Source organism: Oncorhynchus keta, chromosome 13, assembly GCF_023373465.1.
Source record: "Oncorhynchus keta strain PuntledgeMale-10-30-2019 chromosome 13, Oket_V2, whole genome shotgun sequence".
In the NCBI taxonomy this organism is placed as follows: Eukaryota; Metazoa; Chordata; class Actinopteri; order Salmoniformes; family Salmonidae; genus Oncorhynchus; species Oncorhynchus keta.
Window position 1 is genome coordinate 37,995,609 of NC_068433.1, and position 19,864 is coordinate 38,015,472.

The window sequence follows — 19,864 nt, forward strand, 5'->3', positions numbered from 1 at the left end:
CATTAGTCATGGTGATTAGCGATAATGCATTAGTTATGGTGCATTTGTGATAATACATTAGTAATATGCATTAGCTATGGTGCATTAGTTATGGTGCATTAGTTATTTATATTAGTGATATACATTAGCTTAGGTGCATTAGTTATGGTGCATTAGTTATGTGTATTAGTGATATGCATTAAGTATGTTGCATTAGATAAGCTTCATTAGTTATATTACATTAGTTATAATACATTAGTTATAATACATGATTTATAGTGCATTAGTTATAGTGCATTAGTTATGGTGCATTAGTTATGTTGCATTAAATAAGGTGCATTAGTTAAAATACATTAGTTATGGTGCATTAGTTATTGTGCACTAGTTATAATACATTAGTTATAGTGCATTAGTTATGTGCAATAGTGATATGTATTAGATATGGTTAATTGTAGCTCAGTTGGTAGAGCATGGCGCTTGTAACGCCAGGGTAGTGGGTTCGATTCCCGGGACCACCCATACGTAGAATGTATGCACACATGACTGTAAGTCGCTTTGGATAAAAGCGTCTGCTAAATGGCATATATTATTATTATTATATTATGTTGCATTAGTTATGGTGCATTGGTTATAATATATTAGTTATGGTGCATTAGTTACAAAACATTAGTTATAATACATTAGTTATGGTGCATTAGTTATAATACATTAGTTATGGTGCATTAGTCATGGGGATTAGTGATAATACATTAGTTATGGTGCATTTGTTATGGTGCATTAGTTATGTGTATAAGTGATATGCATTAAGTATGTTGCATTAGATAATGTTCATTAGTTATGGTGCATTAGTTATGGTGCATTTGTTATTTATATTAGTGATGTGCATTAGTTATGGTGCATTAGTTATGCATTAGTTATGCATTAGTTTAGCTATGGTGCTTTAGCTATGGTGCTTTAGCGTAGGTGCATTAGTTATGTGTATTAGTGTTATGCATTAGTGATGGTGCATTAGTTATGGTGCATTAGTTATACTACATTAGATATGGTGCATTAGATATGGTGCATTAGTGATGGTGCATTAGTGATAATACATTAGTTATGGTGCATCAGTGATAATATATCAATGCCTTAGTTATGTTGCTTAGTTATGTTGCTTGGTTAAGTTGCCTTAGTTATGTTGCCTTAGTTGTGGTGCCTTAGTTGTGGTGCCTTAGTTGTGGTGCCTTAGTTGTGGTGCCTTAGTTGTGGTGCCTTAGTTGTGGTGCCTTAGTTGTGGTGCCTTAGTTGTGGTGCATTAGTTGTGGTGCATTAGTTGTGGTGCATTAGTTATGTGCATTAGATATGGTGCATTAGTCCAGGTGAGTCCCATGAAGCACTGATGCGCGTAACGATGGTGACAGGTGTGCGTAATGATAATGCTTTGCGCCCTCGAGCACCAGAAAGGGGGAGCTCGAGCAGGCGTGACACATTGTTGAATTTGTGATTTCCAATGTTGGATTGAAAAGGATTTGCCAGTAGATTGGCGATGTGATTCATGACTGCTTGTCTATCTTGTCAGCTAAGATTTTGAAAGTATGATGTTGACATGATCAGTCCAATCAAAGCAACTGTAGATATAATGTGACTGATCGTAACAGTTTGATGAGAGCTGATAGTTGTCACCCGCTTCCCTTAAACAGTTTGCCCAACAGCCAATTCTGTTGAATCAAAAGAATTGGCAAAAAACAGAGTTCGATAGAAATATGGCTGAGACACAAAGAACATTTATGGAGAGGGGGTAGAAAAATTGTCAGATTAGTCCTGCAATTGAGAAAATTCAAAACAAATCAAGACATGATCTCTTTCAAGTACAGTCTCGCAAAAAGAAGAATTCTTGCGTTCTAACTACCTGCTATTCAAAGTGCTCTGAACTAATTAAGGGAATCGTTCTCAAACATTGGCACATTCTAAGATCCGATGACAGTATTGGTAATGTGTTTTCGGATTATCTCTTGGTCGTATTCTCCCGGGGCAGAAATCTCAGAGATCAATTGGTAAACTCTGATTTACCACCCCAAAATATCCCTGCACAACGTCTATTTGTGCCTCTTCCGGATGGAAACTACAAGTGTAATGGCTGCGCCCAATGCAATGGCATTTACAAATGTAGATCCTTCAAACACCCCCAAACAGGGAAACAGATCCTAATCAAAGGTGTCATCATGTGCTCCACTAAAGCAGTTGTTTATCTGATAACCTGTCCGTGTTGTAAAATTCATGTGGGTAAAAAAAAGCGCAAATTAAATGTACAAATCTAGGAGCATCGTAGCACCATTAGGTGCAAAAACACGACTCATCCAGTTGCAGCGCACTTTTTGGAAGAAAACCACTCGATTTCGGCCCTACCTTCTATCGACATCGAACATGTCACCCTCCCTAGGAGACGAGGTGACCTCAACAATTTATGGGTAAGACTAGAGGTTGCCTGGACTTTAATTTAAAGACCCTTGCTCCCTTCGGCCTCAACGTAGACTTTGATCTGAAGCCATTCTTGTGATTATTGGGATTTTGCTATTCATTGTAAATATTTGTAGGACTATGTAGCCAAATTGTATCTATCATCGTATGCTATCCATTCATGTTTTTGTATGTTCTTATATCTGAGAATTAACCAATGATATCATTACAGACACCTGTGTGTTCTTTGACACTTTATAAACTGGTGACCCGCAGTGTTTGTCATTATACCCTGATGAAGACCACTTGGTTATTAGGTTATTTAATTATTGCATCTGAGCTCCTAGAGTGTGAGACTCTCTACTTCTACTCCGCTGGCCAGCACCTCGCCTAAACAAATGTTTCTTTCTACTCCAGAATCATGTGATTTGACTCATTTTATCTGTGGCCAATAACATTGAGCCTTCTTGGATGGGCACTTCTAATGTAACTATATGGTAGCACCCAAGGGGCTTGAATATTCGAGCTCTCCCCGTAGATTTTGCGGTGATGTAGTGTACCCATGAGTGACATAACACTGAGGCAATCATAGCGCAACTAGAGAACATTACCAACCCCTATGCACTGTATTTTCCACTGGCTGCCCCAACACCACAGAAAGCACAGAGCTGGGCTGAAACACCTGCATTTTGGAGCTGCCTTGCTCAAGAAAGCAAAAAAGAGACTATGTTTGTATGTGGCTTTTTTAACGCAAAGGTTTTTTTGGGGACATTGTTTGCTAAATGATGTGACACGTATTAATGCCAAAATAACATCCAAAACAGTCACACACTAAAAAAAAATATGTATATATATATATTAGCTAAACAGGTGTGGCTCAAAGCAGGTTGGTCCCAAGCCCCTCCTTCCCTGAATGACGGGTCGCCACTGTCAGTCCAGATGTTTTAGATGGAGCTGTTGGGGAACCCTGGCCTACAGGGAGGAGGTGAAAGCCCTGGTGGATTGGTGCCAGTAAAATAACCTCTTTCACAACGTCGACAAAATGAAGGAGTTGATCATGGACTACAGGAAACAGCAAAGGGAGCACGCCCCCATCCACACCGAAGGGAGCTTCAAGTTCCCCTGCGTGCACATCATAGAGGACCTGAAATTGTCCCTTCACACTGACAACAAATTCCCTAAAACAACATTATGGTAGAGAACTGAACATTTAATTATCTGGCAACAGCTCTGGTGGACATTCCTGTCCTCAAAATACCAATTGCAAGCTCCCTCAAAACTTGACACATCTGTGGCATTGTGTTGTGTGACAACTGCACATTTTAGAGTGGCCTTTCTAGGAAGTTGTTTCTAATGTTCGGTATACTCAGTGTACACACGATTCACATACATATTTATATTCCAGACTCGATTTCTTTTTTTGTACATGTTTATTTTTGCTATCTATGTATATAAATACTGTATTCTCGACATAGCTTATTCTATTTCTACTACTGGATGTTTTTTTGTTACACTGTCTGTACACACCGCAAATGTGTTAATATGCTGATTCTTGACATAGCTCACTCTAATATATCTACTGCTGTACATACTTTATCATTCTTAGTATATCATGTTGTCACGTCTGCTCCCGCTCTTCTCCCCGAGCGCCAGAGTGCACTCCTGCCACCATCATTATGCACACCTGCCTTCCCTTGTCACACACATCAACGATATTGGACTCACCTGGACTCAATCACCTGTTTATTACCTCGCCTATATTTGTCAGTTCCCCATTGCTGCTTTGGTTCTCGTCTGTCTTTGTGTTTCACACTTTCTGATGCTGTTCCTGTCCGTGTACATGGTTCGCTTCTGCAGAGTCGTTCCTTACGCATGTGTACATTTATCCGGTGTTGCATATGCATTCATGCCAAAGTGAGTTTAGCCTACCTCCATTGACAGTGAAATGGAGAAAAAACAAAAACAATTCATGTTAGGGCGAAATCTAATCCCACAAAAATTCAAATGTTAAACAACATTTAGTATGCTATTAATTAATTTACCCTCTACCATACCCATCTCCCCATAAACGTAATACGTAGTCAGCTGCATACATTTTGGTCTTGTCCAAGATACTGAAGCCAGCAAGTTAAAGTTGTCAGGTCCACTCAAGGCAGATGACTGAAATACAGTATGGCGAGTAGACATTTGAACTTTATATATATTTCTATTTTATCCAATGCTCAACATCAACTGAAACACATGTCCATGTAAACTTCAGTGTATGATGACAGTTCTATAAAGATTTACTCAAATTTGGGGACGTGGCAATTAGTAGCCAATCAGGTGCCCAGGATGGGTTTTTGTGCAAAGGGACAGCAGCGAAGATTTTACCCATCGTAAATACATTCTCTAAAACACGATTGGTTCAAACACTACACACGTTCGTGTAATCCAATTAAACGTGAATGCGATGAATAAACGTTTTATTATGGAACATGAAGTCATCGGCCAAATGTGCCTTTTTGCTGAAGTGGACCAATCAAAGCTCGTGAAGGCTCATATCTATAATCTCATTGGATCTCCTTTTAGAACGAAAAGGGCCTAGGCTGGGGTGTGCTTATTAAGCTGTTGGCTTGTGGAATATACATAGTGTACATATTGTGTCTGGAATCATCAGCCAGGTAGGTAAATACAATGATATTACAAGCTAATATTGATGCGTTGATAGTGTTACTTTGCATGATCAGCTAACCCTAAATGGTAGGATTTGCAATTCAGACGCATTCCAATAGTCTGACGAGAGCTAGCGGCTAGCAGCCGATTTTACGATGAAGAGACTGAATACAACATATCTTACATTACTGTCAACAACTGATTTCTGGTTTGTTGTCTGTCCCACATCTTGTAATGTAGCGAAATGGAACATTTTACATAAACAGTGTAGTCCGTGTGTAACAATTTAGCAACATATACACCATTCAATCTGTGCCTTTTTATTTGTGTTCAAATAACAGCCAAATGCTACATTCTTTCCACTTTACCGTTATAGTGATCAATTTTGTTATTGCATTCCCATGATCTGTATTAAATCACTGTAAACTATTTAAAAACATCAATGTTACAAATACCACACTTGTCTGCATGGCAGTGCACTCATGATATTTGGCATTCCTGCCTGACTCATATGTCGTATATCTATTTTCTTCCGTTTTTAAATGTCCTATCACAAGTCTATGCTGACATGCTGCCAGCAGCAGTTTTATAAACGACCAACAGTTGACCATGTGAAACAACAAGTCCTGTAACACCTTAATGTCAAAGAGCCTGTCAAAGAAGCAGAGCTAGAAATGTTCAAATTCTGTAAGACTTGGAACAGCCCTAATGAGCAGTAAATGCAGATGCTGCCTGTGAGCTATTCACAGGCTTTGATGTTGACACCTCTTCCAGAATGTTTTTAATATCTCTCTTGCTCTCTCTCTCTCATAGGATGGAGATCAGGCCGTTGCTCATGTGCTTTGCCCTCTGCGTGGTCTATGCCACCAGTAAACCCACAGAGAAAAAGGAACGCATTCACCACGATGCACCTCTCAGCAGCCGTGAGCATGACGATGCTCAGGGCTTTGACTACGACCACGATGCCTTCCTAGGACAAAAGGAGGCCAAGTCTTTTGACGACCTCAGCCCAGACGAGAGCAAGCGCAGGCTAGGGTGAGTAGACTCAAGTGTCGGCCTGGTTGCATCTCAATAGTCCAATGTGGCCACCTTTCCTCGGGTTGGCTGTGCATCAATAGTATCAAGTTGAGGGTTGAGCTGTGACGGTAATTGAATAACTGTAACTGATGATCACAGATGAAGAGCATCATGAAAATAAAACTGTTTAAATAGGCCTACATTAATTTTAGGATTTAAAAAATAATTATTTTCATGTAGATAAACTGTACCTAATAGCGGGAGTGTTTGGAAATGTTAACCTAGTTGGTCTATTAAACTTCTCCCTATAGGCCTAAATGTCCACTCAGAAAGTGAACAAAAGTAGCCTGTCTCGACTAGGGCTGTGACGGTCACAAAATGTTGTTAGCCAGTGATGGTCACGCAAATAGCTGTCAGTCTCATGGTAATTGACCGTTTAATTCACATAAACACATTTAGCATCTCCTGGCTTCCACACAATACATACAAGCCATTGATGCAGACCTTTGGAACATCTATATTTTAAAAAGTCTAATAAATCCATGTAAAATAGCCTACACCTTCACAATAAATTATTTATTTTAGACCGGTCTAAAGAAGCATGATGTGAAGAAAATGTAGTCTATTTCAGAAGAACAGAATAGTATACTCTGACTTTTCCTGATCTGGCCATGCCAAATGGCTGTGGGCTACACTAGTTAATTTAGCAGACAAGATTTTGTGGCATTTTATAATATGAAGAATACATTTTGAACAAAGCTGAATAAAATATGAATATTTTTCCAAACGATTTGAGGTAGTGCTCACATTTGGCTATTCTGTGTTGAGAGGTTAACAAAGAAATGGGTATTCCTATATGCTTAATTTAGAGTTTTTATCAATGTATCTTTCATTGTAATACAAACAACGTTGACTATGTTTTGATTTTTAATATATTGTAAGGCTGCATGATGTGACTCTTGATGATTTGAAAAAAGTTGCTTGAAATGCATTTCTTTTTTTTGCGCAGGCTGTACACTACTTCATTCACAATTTGACAAGCATTTAATAATGCCTAGGATTTCACGGCGGCATCCCCTTTGTAGCTGTTTTTCTCACAGGCTACAAGTGAAGACACATCTGTGACACAACTGCGCAAGTCCTTGTCCAATTCCTAGGTGCATATTGAAGATATTGGAAGAAATGTCCACACTTACATTTCGTCATTCAACAATATGAGTAGGTCTAGTGAACAGCAAAAGCACTAGCCAATTTCAATCTACTATCGTCTATAGTACAAAGGTCAACATATTCTGTGCTAGAAATAAATATTCTGGGAAAGTTGTGGGATGCGATAGATCCCAAATTAATACAAACACTAGCATTAAATAAACTTTTTTTATTGAATGTGGCTGACGTAACGGATCAGAACGTTTAGCTTAAAATGTTGATAAACGCTAAGGCTATTTCGCCACATTTTCAGCGCAACAATGTGCGCATGCTAGTAGGCTAAAAGCGCCAATTTTCCATTAGCGGAAAACATCGTAATCAAAAGTGACTGCAAATGCAATTATGCATGTAATGCTTTTATTGTAAAGGTGCATTTTTATGGTGAAAATTATCTTCCCCAAATTTGAAACTCACACACATGCAAGTTAGGCTCTACACTCCTTGAAAGCGGCTTAATTTGAAGTAGTTTGGCCACTTTAGTTGTGATACGAACTTTATTAAAACATACAGTTGAAGTCAGAAATGTACATACACTTAGGTTGGAGTCATTAAAACTTGTTTTCAACCACTCCACAAATTTCTTGTTAACAAACTATAGTTTTGTCAAGTCGGTTAGGACATCTACTTTGTGCATGACACAAGTAGTTTTTCCAACATTTTGTTTACAGACAGATTATTTCACGTATAATTCACTGTATCACAATTCCAGTGGGTCAGAAGTTTACATACACTAAGTTTGACTGTGCCTTTCAACAGCTTGGAAAATTCCAGAAATTTGTCTTGGCTTCTGATAGGCTAATTGACATAATTTGAGTCAATTGGAGGTGTACCTGTGGATGTTTTTCAAGGCCTACCTTTAAACTCAGTGCCTCTTTGCTTGACATAATGGGGAAATCAGCCAAGACCTCAGGAAAAAACATTGGAGACATCTAAGTCTGGTTCCTCATTGGGAGCAATTTCCAAACGCCTGAAGGTACCACGTTCATCTGTACAAACAATAGTACACAAGTATAAACACCATGGGACCAGGATGCAGATTCATTCTGTCTTCTAGAGATGAACATACTTTGTTGCGAAAAGTGCAAATCAATCCTAGAACATCAGCAAAGGACCTTGTGAAGATGCTGGAGGAAACCGGTACAAAAGTATCTATATCCACATTAAAACGAGTCCTGTGTTGACATAACCTGAAAGGCCTCTCAGCCAGGAGAAGCCACTGCTCCAAAACCGCCGTTAAAAAAGCCAGACTACGGTTTGCAACTGCACATGGCGACAAAGATCGTACTTTTTGGAGAAATGTTCTCTGGTCTGATGAAACAAAAATATAACGGTTTGGCCATAATGACCATTATGTTTGGAGGAAAAAGGGGGATGCTTGCAAGCTGAAGCACACCATCCCAACCGTGAAGTACAGGGGTGGCAGTATGTTGTGGGGATGCTTTGCTGCAGGGGGGACTGGGGCACTTCACAAAATAGATGACATCATGTGGAAGGAAAATTATGTGGATATATTGAAGCGACATCAGTCAGGAAGTTCAAGCTTGGTCATAAATGGGTCTTCCAAATGGACAATGACACCAAGCATACTTCCAAAGTTGTGGCGAACTGGCTTAAGGACAACAGTCAAGGTATTGGAGTAGCCATCACAAAGCCCTGACCTCAATCCTATAGCAATTTGTGGGCAGAACTGAAAAAGTGTGTGCGAGCAAGGAGGCCTACAAACCTGACTCAGTTACACCAGCTCTGTCAGGAGGAATGGGACAAAATTCACCCAAATTATTGTAGGAAGCTTGTGGAAGGCTACCCAAAACAATTTAAAGGCAATGCTACCAAATACTAATTGAGTGCATGTAAACTTCTGACACACTGGGAACGTGATGAAATAAATAAAAGCTGAAATAATTAATTCTCTCTATGTAACGGCGTTCTTCGTTTGTCGAAAGAGAGTCGGACCGAAATGCAGCGTGGTGGTTACTCATGTCTTTAATGAATGAATCGCGGTACATTAAATAACTGATACAAAATACAAAACGGAACGTGAAACCTAATACAGCCTATCTGGTGAAACTACACAGAGACAGGAACAATCACCCACGAAATACAAAGTGAAACCCAGTCTACCTAAATACGGTTCCCCATCAGACAACAAGAATCACCTGACTCTGATTGAGAACTGCCTCAGGCAGCCAAGCCTATACTAGACACACCCCTAATCAACCACAATCCCAATGCCTACAAAAACCCCAATACGACAATACAATAAACCCATGTCACACCCTGGCCTGAACAAATAATTAAAGAAAACACAAAATACTAAGACCAAGGCGTGACACTCTATTCTAACATTTCACATTCTTAAAATAAAGTGGTGATCCAAACTGACCTAATAAGGGTCTTTTTACTAGGATTAAATGTCAGGAATTGTGAGAAACTGAGTTTAAATGTATTTGCCTAAGGTGTATGTAAACTTCCGACTAAAACTGTATAAGCTTATGGGCTAGGCTACATGAGGTGTGTGATTTATGATAAGAAAAAGTCGCAGAAACTGTGTGAATCCGGCCTTCATAGTCTAATTGCTACAAAGAAACCACTACAAAAGGGCACCAATGAGAAGAAAAGACTTGCGTGGGCCAAGAAATATGAGCAATGGACATTTAGACTGGTGGACATCTGTCCTTTGGTCTGAGTCCGAATTTGACATTTTTGCTTCCAACCGCCTTGTCTTTGTGAGACGCAGAGTAGATGAACGGATGATCTCCGCATGTGTGGTTCCCAACATGAAGCATGGAGATGGTGTTATGGTGTGGGGTTGCTTTGCTGGTGACACTGTCTGTGATTTATTTGGAATTCAAGGCACGCTTAACCAGCATGGCTACCACAGCATTCTGCAGTGATACGCCATCCCATCTGGTTGGGCTTAGTGGGACTTTCATTTGTTTTTCAACAGGACAATGACCCAACACACTTCCAAGCTCTAAGGGCTTTTTGACCAAGAATGAGAGCTACATCAGATGACCTTGTTTCCAGTCACCCGACCTCAACCCAATTGAGATGGTTTGGGATGAGTTGGACCGCAGTGAAGAAAAGGCAGCCAATAAGTGCTCAGCATATGTGGAAACTCCTTCAGGACTGTTGGCAAATCATTCCAGCTGATACTGGTTGAGAGAATGCCAAGAGTTGGCATCAAGGCTAAGGGTGGCTACTTTAACGAATCTCAAATATATTTAGATTTTGTTTTACTTTTTTTGGTCACTACATGATTTGATAGTTTTGATGTCTTCACTATTATTCTACAAAGTAGAAAATAGTAAAAATTAAGAACCCTTGAATGAGAAGGTTTGTGCGAACTTGACTGGTACTGTTCATTCTATACACATTTTACAATGGATAGTATTTATACACTGTACATTATACATCTTGTTCAGTCATAATTATAATAGAACAATCAAATTTAAACCACCCCCTCAGCTACTCTCAGTCCATCCCACCTATCACCTTAACCCCACCCCTCAGCTTCTCTCAGTCCATCCCACCTATCACCTTAACCACACCCCTCAGCTTCTCTCAGTCCATCCCACCTATCACCTTAACCACACCCCTCAGCTTCTCTCAGTCCATCCCACATATCTCTGTAAACTGCCCTCTTATGATTTCCATGTGCCAAATATTTTTCAGCTGTGATGTTTCACATAAATTCTGAACCTTTCTAATCGCATAGCATCTAAAGATTGTAAGTTGAAGATAATACTTTAAGTAAAAATATTTTGTTGATTGTTTGACTGGCTTTCCAAATGTCCCAACCAGTGCTATTTGTGGGGTTAATTTTAGATCAATGTTGTGATTTTTCAGCCATTCTTGAACCGGTGACAAGAAACAAGCTATATTGGGGTAATACCAAAATAAGTGATCGAACGATTCTATCTTTTCGTAGCAGAAGAGACAATCATTAGTTTCTTAATTTGTTGATTTAATATTATAATTAATGACCTGAATAATAGTAATGAAATGCCATGGTAATAACAACAAAGTGTAATGGTCTTGTTTCAAGTAGGCTTTTATTAAGAAGCATATCCATGTAAGCAACTGTACAGTTGTGACCTCCATCTTTTTGACTCCTATCCCTTGAACGGTTATGTCAGTGACCGTGTACATTGGCCTTGCCAATTACCGTTACCTCAAATTCTAAGACTGTCACAGCCCTAGTTGAGGAGCCAGTCAGAGACTGTTCATGTAGTTCGCTACCAACAAGTTACCTGTATGATAACGTGGTCGGAGTAATATACATGGGAGAGTACACATTGCAATGTAAAACATATGAGGAAGTATGTCCTGTTTTCAGTAAAAGTTAATCAACGTATAGACTTGTTTGCTTGAGTTGTGTTCTAAATTAAGGTCTGGGGAGTTTCCTGGCCATGGACCCAAAATATTGATGTTTTGTTCCCAGAGCCACTTAGTTGTCACTTTTGCCTTACGGCAAGGTGCTTCATCATGCTGGAAAAGGCATTGTTCATCACCAAACTGTTCCTGGATGGTTGGGCGAAGTTGCTCTCGGAGGATGTGTTGGTACCATTCTTTATTCATGGCTGTGTTATTAGGCAAAATTGTGAGTGAGCCCACTCCCTTGGCTGAGAAGCAACCCCACACATGAATGGTCACAGGATGCTTTACTGTTGGCATGACACAGGACTCATGGTAGCGCTCACCTTGTCTTCTCCGGGGAAGCTTTTTTCCGGATGCCCCAAACAATCGGAAAGGGGATTCATCAGAGAAAATGACTTTACCCTAGTCCTCAGCAGTCCAATCCCTGTACCTTTTGCAGAATATCAGTCTATCCCTGATATTTTTCCTGGAGAGAAGTGGCTTCTTTGCTGCCCTTCTTGACACCAGGCCATCCTCCAAAAGTCTTCGCCTCACACACCTGCCTGCTGCCATTCCTGAGCAAGCTCTGTACTGGTGGTGCCCCGATCCCACAGCTGAATCAACTTTAGAAGATGGTCCTGGAGCTTGCTGGACTTTCTTGGGAAGCCTTCTTCACAACAATTTAACTGCTCTCCTTGAAGTTCTTGATGAACCGATAAATGGTTGATTTAGGTGCAATCTTACTGGCAGCAATATCCTTGCCTGTGAAGCCCTTTTTGTGTAAAGCAATGATGACGGCACATGTTTCCTTGCAGGTAACCATGGTTGACAGAGGAAGATCAATGATTCCAAGCACCATCTCTCCTTTTGAAGCTTCCAGTCTGGTTTTCAAACTCAATCAGCATGACAGAGTGATCTCCAGCTTTGTCCTCATCAACACTCACACCTGTGTTAATGAGAGAATCACTGCCATGATGTCAGCTGGTCCTTTTGTGGAAGGGCTAAAATGCAGTGGACATGGTTTTTTGGAATTCAGTTCACTTGCATGGCAAAGAGGGACTTTGCAATTAATTGCAATTCATCTGATCACTCTTCATAACATTCTGGAGTATATGCAAATTTCCATCATACAAACTGAGGCAGCAGACTTTGACACAAATATTAATTTTCATTCTCAAAACGTTTGGCCACGACTGTATATACCCACCCCAATTTGGGTGGAGTCTCCTTCTCAATAAACATTACATCTTTATTTCTAGGCAGGAACTTAAGTGATACGGGCAATAAACTGTTCCTTCTCTCCTAATGTGACCTGACCTCGACCCCCTTCCTCACTAATCCACAGCACTCCACCCTTATCAGTGCCTGCCAACATGATTGTCTTCCCTGCACTCAGTACATTCCAAGCTTAATTGCTTCCACCATATACATTCCTCCTACAGATAACCACTAACTTCTGGTGTAAACCCTAGACTATGGCACCCCTTATGTCTCAAGTATAACTGATGATTAACAACATTTAAAGTTTTGAAATCTGAACCCATCACCAGTAAATGGAGAGGTAGAATTCCCCCTTTCCCGTCATCAGATTCAAAGAACAGGCGATCACTTTCACGTAGACTCTACTAGATCTAGGTGTTGACTGTTATTACATTGGTATTGTAGTAAATATAGTTTGACCTCTTTTGAACTACATTTTTAGTTTGGTCTCTCTCTTTCTCGCTCTTCCCCTTAATGATACAGTGTGATTGTAGAGAAGATTGATGGAGACAGTGATGGTTTTGTCACTGAGGTGGAGCTGAAAGCGTGGATTAAGAAGGCTCAGAAGAAGTACGTCTATGAGAACGTGGACCGCCAATGGAAGGACTTTGATGTCAACAATGACGGCACGATCTCTTGGGAGGAATACAGGAATGTAACTTATGGTACCTATCTGGGTAAGAAGGGCATGACATGCGCATGCATGAGCCCGGGACATGCAATATGTCCAAAACAAATGTTGGTGTTGGTTATGACTAATTCGACTGATTCAATAGTTGCAGGGCCTTTAGTATTAGTTTCACTGATTGGTTGATTTACCGTATCAATTCAGGTCGGGGTGTATCACGTGTGATTAACTAGAGATCATAGCCGCTTCCCTTTGACCCCACAGATGACCCGGAACCAGATGATGGTTACAACTACCAGCACATGATGGCGAGGGACGAGAGGCGTTTCAAAATGGCCGACCAGAACGGAGACCAAATCGCCAACAAAGAGGAGTTCACAGCCTTCCTACACCCAGAGGAGTACGACCACATGAAGGACATAGTGGTGCTGGTATGTGTGTTTCATTCTCTGTGTTCATTAGATTTAAAGGTATTTGGAAAGAATGAAAGACGGGACCAGTGTTCACCGGTCGGCTCTCTGACCATCCTCCTTTCTCCTTGTTTATCCCACAGGAAACCATGGAGGACATTGATAAGAATGGTGATGGTTTCATTGACCTGAATGAATATATAGGTAAGGACTGAAGTGGATATACTCTTGAGTATACAAAACATTATGAACACCTGCTCTTTCCATGACAGACTGAACAGGTGAAGCTATGGTCCCTTAAATGAAATCACATTTTATTTATCACATGCCCTGAATACAACTGGTGTAGACTTTACAGTGAAATGCTTGCTTACGAACCTTTCCCAATGATGCAAAGTTTCAAAAATGAATGAATGAATGAATGGGGGGGGAGAAGTGTAACACGAGGAATAAAATGCACAAGAATCGAGCCAGATACAGGGAGTACTAGTACAAGGAACTTGAGATAGATGTGTACATGAAGGCAGGGTAAAGTGACGAGGCCTTATTGATGTCACTTGTTAAATCAACTTCAATCAGTGTAGATGAAGCAGAGGAGACGGGTTAAAGAAGGATTTTTAAGCCTTGAGACTGAAATATGGATTGTGTGTGTGCCATGTTGATGGTGACTGGGTAAGACAAATGATTTATATGCCTTTGAACGGGTTATGGTAGTAGGTGCCAAGCGCACTGGTTTGTTTCAAGAACTGCAACGCTGCTGTGTTTTCCACACAGCAGTTTCCCGTGTGTTTCAAGAATAGTCCAACACCCAAAGGACATCCAGCCAACTTGACACAACCGTGGGAAGCACTGCAGAAGGTGTTCCTAATGTTTGGTATACTCGGTGTATAGTCACTTTATTCTGAGGTCCCCATTCAATAGATTTACTATATTGATGTTTCTACCCTCAGAGACACTTTCATCCCCCTCGTTTCCTAGGTGACATGTACAACCATGAAGATGAGATGGAGGAGCCAGACTGGGTTGCTACGGAGCGTGAGCAGTTCTCAGAGTTCCGAGACAAGAACAAAGATGGGAAGATGGATCGGGAGGAGACTTTGGACTGGATCCTTCCTTCAGATTACGACCATGCAGAGGCCGAGTCCAAACACCTCGTCTACGAATCTGACTTGAACAAGGTGAGACAATCGCGGCCTCTTTCTTGTCTCTATTGGTTTTCATTCTCTCTCGCTTTCACTCACACGGCTGTGTCTGTTTTAAGCATTCTTTTGACTAAATATCCTTTTTGTTTTGATTTCAGGATGGAAAGCTCAGCAAGGAAGAAATCCTGAACAAGTACGATCTGTTTGTAGGAAGTCAAGCAACTGACTTTGGTGAGGCGCTAGTACGGCATGATGAGTTTTAGGTCATTTGGTTCTAGCTAGATAAAACAGTTTGAAAATAACTTGATTTGATAAATAATCAAATGTACTTTGTACGAAACCTATTCATACACTACATTGTCTCCAATTAGTTTGGTTGATAGCACTCAATAGTTGTGTGGGTGTTATATTTACTGACTACCCATCCCAACACTTCATTTTATTGTTCCGTTACAAACATAGGTAGTTTAGTTTGGTCATTATTTTTGCCTTTGTTTAAAATATGATGCTATACTCACAAGCACTGACTATTCCATTTGGAGTTTAATTTAATGTATAATTCTTCCAACAAACCCTTCATATGTGGGAATTATTTGGTGTTTTTTACAGTCATGTTTTGAATGACACTGATTGTAATGATAGCCCATAATTTCTTCGTATAGTTAGTAGATAAGAGATGCTACCCAACGTTAGCCTCATACGTATCCTTTTACCCAGTGTGTGCCTTCTGAGTAGTCTTTTGGGAGCTCAACCAATGAAACCGACACTAAATATCAGAGGGTCATGGGAACGTGAGTCCACTACAGTGAAATAATCCCTCACCCTGCTCTGTTTCTCCATAAACGCTCACTCTGACCCTCTTCTTCATATGTACTGTATTTGTCTGGCATGACTAGGGTTGTTATTACAATGTTGCCAAGTTCATCACTGCTTCTGTAGCCTTTTCTCCTGTCAATCACTGCCTCTCAATAGTCTGCAGTGGCTTCCTCTCCTTGCCTCCATCTGTGCTGATCTAGAAACAAATGATAGGTGAAAGAAACATGTTGGATGACCAATGTGAAACAAAAGGAAACTATTTTAGACTATTGAGAACCAGCACACATGTGAGAGAATCTGTTCTATTGGTTAGAAATAAAAGCTGTTGTACTTCCTTCCTATGGGGCATGCTGAACTGAAAGGTTGGTGCATTGCAGCGTTGTTACTGAATTCTGCTTGCCCTAAATGAAGATTATTGAAGTATTTACATACTTGGCAAGTGTTTTATTTTCTGAGTTTATACATAGAATGTATGGACATTCATCTTTTGGATTAAATGCTGTACTTTGGATTCCACAGCCCATTTTCTCAATAAAAAAAAAATGAACTGAGTAAACTTATTTGTTCAAGTTTGAGCCTCAGTGCACATCTTATTTTGTATGTCTGGTTGTGTTTGTTAATGATTTAGTTAAGATATATTTAAAAGTGCATCGTAATACAATATAAATCTTTATTTACCTTATCTTACAATAATTTGACATGAGTATTTCATAAGGGGTAGATTCAATAAACCCTATAACCCTACTCACAATTTCAATCAAGTGTTAGGGAACCTTAGATGGTTTATTGAATCAACCCCAAGACTGTTGGCTGTTGGATGGGCTCCTGATGGGCTGAGACAAGAGTCAAAGATTAGGCTGTGGAGACCTCCGTCTTGGAGGCTGAAACTGAAGTCTCCTCAATCTGCTTTCCAAACACTGTCTCCATGATGCAGGCATTGAACTGAGGGAGACGGATATTTATATGACAGAGAATGAACATGATAAGTTTGTGTGTCTTGTTCAGACTCGTGTCTTAGTTCATGTGCTTCATTTCTGAGTGTATGTCAATGAGTATGTGTGCCACTGTCAGTGTATTTATGTATTTGGGGCTTATAGAATCACCTGTTTGTTCATGAAGGCGTAAATGAGAGGGTTGTATACGCAGGAGCTTTTAGAGAAGAAAGCAGGGATGGTGACCAGGCGGTAGTCTTTGTTCTCGCTTGTTGTGTAGGCGAAGTACAAGCCTGCCAAGGTGTAGGGGCCGTAACACCGAATGAAGGAGCACACCATCACAATCACCATCCTGGATACTTCCTTTTCTGCCTTCTGGGTGGAAGCTGACTCAGCCTGTGCAGCTGCCACCTACACACACACAGACAGACAGGACAAACTGGTCACATCTGTGTTCCAAAAATTGACTATACTGTACTTTGTTTTGTTTTTTAACCCAGAAAGCATTGTACTCACAGCCCGTAGTGCTCCCAGTAGTTGGGAGTAGGAGAAAAAGATAATGGACATGGGCATGAGGAAACAAGTAACAATGAGGAATTTGGTGTAGCTGGCACAGTGGTACTCCTCATTGTTTGTATACCAGTCAGGTCCACAGGAGCAGCCCAGACCCTCAGGGATATACCTGTAAAACAAACCCCAGGTTATCGTAACTCAGGCCCCACACATTGTCTCTCTGCAGGGTTTCCTCCATGCCTATATAAATCAGCGACCTATCTAACTTGAAAAGCAGCGAGCGATGCAAACATTGTAGCCAATTAGTGACGTAAATTGCTGCTCAGAACCTTACATGTACGGCAACACATTTGAACTCATTTTAGGATATTTGCCATTTTCCCCATCCCCTGTGTGTGCAATATGAACCAAATAACCTAAAAGTAGCCAAATACAAAGAGTATTTATTAATCCAGACAAGATCAAAGTGTTTGTGAGAGGCTGGGGATGAATACCTGCTCCAGCCGAAGAATGGTGGGGTTGCACAGCCGATCCCCATGACCCAGGTGAAGGCAACAGCCGCCAGAGCCTGGTTGTTGTCAAATTTGAAGGTGCCGAAGGGTTTGCAGATGACCACGTATCTCTCAAAGGCAAGGACAGCCAGAGACCAAGCTGACACCAACCCTGAGTAAGAGAGAAGAAGCTATCAATAGGTTAGGAGATATCAAAGACATCGAACACAAAAACTAGTTTGCATGTAAATAATCAGAGGAGTAAAATGAATCGCAACAAGTTGTTGCTGTTTTTGTTGCTACGATGAGTTTTACCTGCTATTGAACCCATGCAAGCTTCCATTGCACACAAGGTGTAACCCAGGAAGTAGTATCCTCTTGCACTAGAAACGAACACTTGACTCACAGAGAAAGTCACAAAGATAAAACCTGCTAATGAGACATAGACCAGGAATGTAGTTCAGCGGTTGTCTCAGCTTCTTGTACTTCACTGTCACCACGAGAATAATAAAGTTTAGGGGTGTTCCAGCAAAGAACACAAAGCCCATGAAAGCAGCCTGTAGGTAGAAAGCCCATATTGGGGCCAGGTGATACTGTGGCCCCTCAAATGGGCTGACCTTAGAGATGTTCTCGTACAGATGGAAGTTCTTTCCCATCCTGGCTCCTCTCACTCAGTACTCCTACCCGTCCGTCCCGTAGATGTGCACTGTGACGCTGAAAGGCTCACTTTTATATGACCACAAACCACTTATAAACCTCTTTACATTATGTCAGGAACAAGCTTCTCCTGCAGATCTTCCTGATCTTGTAGGTGGAAGAATAAACTTTAGGATTAAGCTGCCCCCATGACCATGACCCGTAAGTAGAGACCTTACTTTGTTGGGCGCAGTAATCCATTTTAAAGAGCCAGTGTGAAAGAATACAATTTAGAAGAATAATTGAATTTATAACAGAGACACGTTGTTTTTGTTGGTGCGGACAGTGTTAAGATAGAAAGCATTGCCATACTTCTGGAGTTTGTAATGTATATCACTGATTCAAGCTAAGCTGTGTAGGCTGTTCTAATGAGATGGTAACTGCCTTATCCAGTTCCCATTCATCTCTGAGGGACTAATCTTTGATCGACATTAACCTTCCACGAACGTAACCTAAGGGGAGGGGGATGGGGATGTGGTGAACAGGGGTAAAAAGAACAAGCTGACTGGGCAGTGGCAATCACATCAACAATGTTTGGAAACTCCACTTTAACAATTCATTGTTGTTAAGTGCTAATCCATTAACAAATTAATTAATTGATTGCCGATTCTAAGCTAACATAGAGAGCCTTGCTCTTGTTGTCTACCTTTCTACAGGGAAGCTCTAGCACACGGACCGCTGTGAAAGATACAAGTCACAATGTAAAAATAGAATGTCTCAAAACACCATGATTGTTTAGTGAAACCATGAAAAGTAGTGCACCTAAACTGAGATCTGGTGTTCACATGGTGTTTGAATGTTAACCCAATGTACGTGTTGTAGTTCACCGAGTGTGTTTAAAACAGAAATGAAGTACTCTGAGACACCTAAAGTGGTTCTTCAACCTGAATATTGGTGTTTTTAAGAGTGTTGTAAAAATCGTTTTATTTTTGGACTTTCAGTGCATGTAAAAGGCAGCATCAAAACACAAAAACTGTGTTTCTCATACAATAAGTGGGTTAGAAATGGACATGGTTTATAGATTATATATTGATATTATTTTTTCAATGCTTTACTTAGACAGATTAGAAACAGGAGGGGCAGTAAAATGATACATTTTGTTTGAATTTTACCCACTCAACAACACAGCCAGACTATAAGAAATGATTCTGGGTTTATTGACATTGACAACAAACAAAAAACACTTAATAAAAAATGAATGCAAGTCATGCAGTGCCTGTGGTCTAGCGGTAACACACTAAAACACCCCTCTCCCCACCGAAGACTGGGATAAATTCCCCTGCTCCAACCCTTTAATCTGTTTCTCACACCTATCTGTATC

The 19,864-nt window shown here is 40.5% G+C and overlaps 2 protein-coding genes across 4 annotated transcripts; one reads left to right on the top strand and one right to left on the bottom strand.

Annotated features, from left to right (window-relative positions):
• Positions 1 to 4,911: 4,911 nt before the first annotated feature.
• Positions 4,912 to 16,504, top strand: LOC118392281 (calumenin-A-like). Of its 3 annotated transcripts, none has more exons than XM_035784097.2 (7): positions 4,912 to 5,078; positions 5,884 to 6,105; positions 13,399 to 13,592; positions 13,808 to 13,974; positions 14,097 to 14,157; positions 14,932 to 15,131; positions 15,254 to 16,504. In XM_035784097.2, the coding sequence occupies exons 2-7, from the start codon at positions 5,885 to 5,887 to the stop codon at positions 15,356 to 15,358; spliced, it is 948 nt and encodes a 315-aa protein (XP_035639990.1). In that variant the 5' UTR covers positions 4,912 to 5,078; position 5,884; the 3' UTR covers positions 15,359 to 16,504. The 3 variants fall into 3 exon arrangements, with proteins under 3 accessions (XP_035639990.1, XP_035639992.1, XP_035639991.1); XM_035784099.2 differs by having other exon boundaries at positions 13,399 to 13,580; XM_035784098.2 differs by having other exon boundaries at positions 4,987 to 5,082.
• Positions 16,505 to 16,685: 181 nt separating this feature from the next.
• Positions 16,686 to 18,503, bottom strand: LOC118392282 (putative violet-sensitive opsin). Its single transcript, XM_035784100.2, is given in 6 exon segments — positions 16,686 to 16,853; positions 17,015 to 17,254; positions 17,360 to 17,525; positions 17,851 to 18,019; positions 18,163 to 18,298; positions 18,300 to 18,503. Coding segments are annotated over 6 exon segments (1,005 nt in total). The 3' UTR covers positions 16,686 to 16,763.
• Between the last annotated feature and the right edge of the window lie 1,361 nt (positions 18,504 to 19,864).

Coding starts and splice junctions, on each gene's coding strand:
- LOC118392281 (XM_035784097.2), top strand. CDS start 5,885: ATGGAGATCAGGCCGTTGCTCATGTGCTTTGCCCTCTGCGTGGTCTAT. Junction 14,158..14,931: donor TGACCTGAATGAATATATAG/GTAAGGACTGAA, acceptor CTCGTTTCCTAG/GTGACATGTACAACCATGAA. Junction 15,132..15,253: donor ACGAATCTGACTTGAACAAG/GTGAGACAATCG, acceptor TTTTGATTTCAG/GATGGAAAGCTCAGCAAGGA.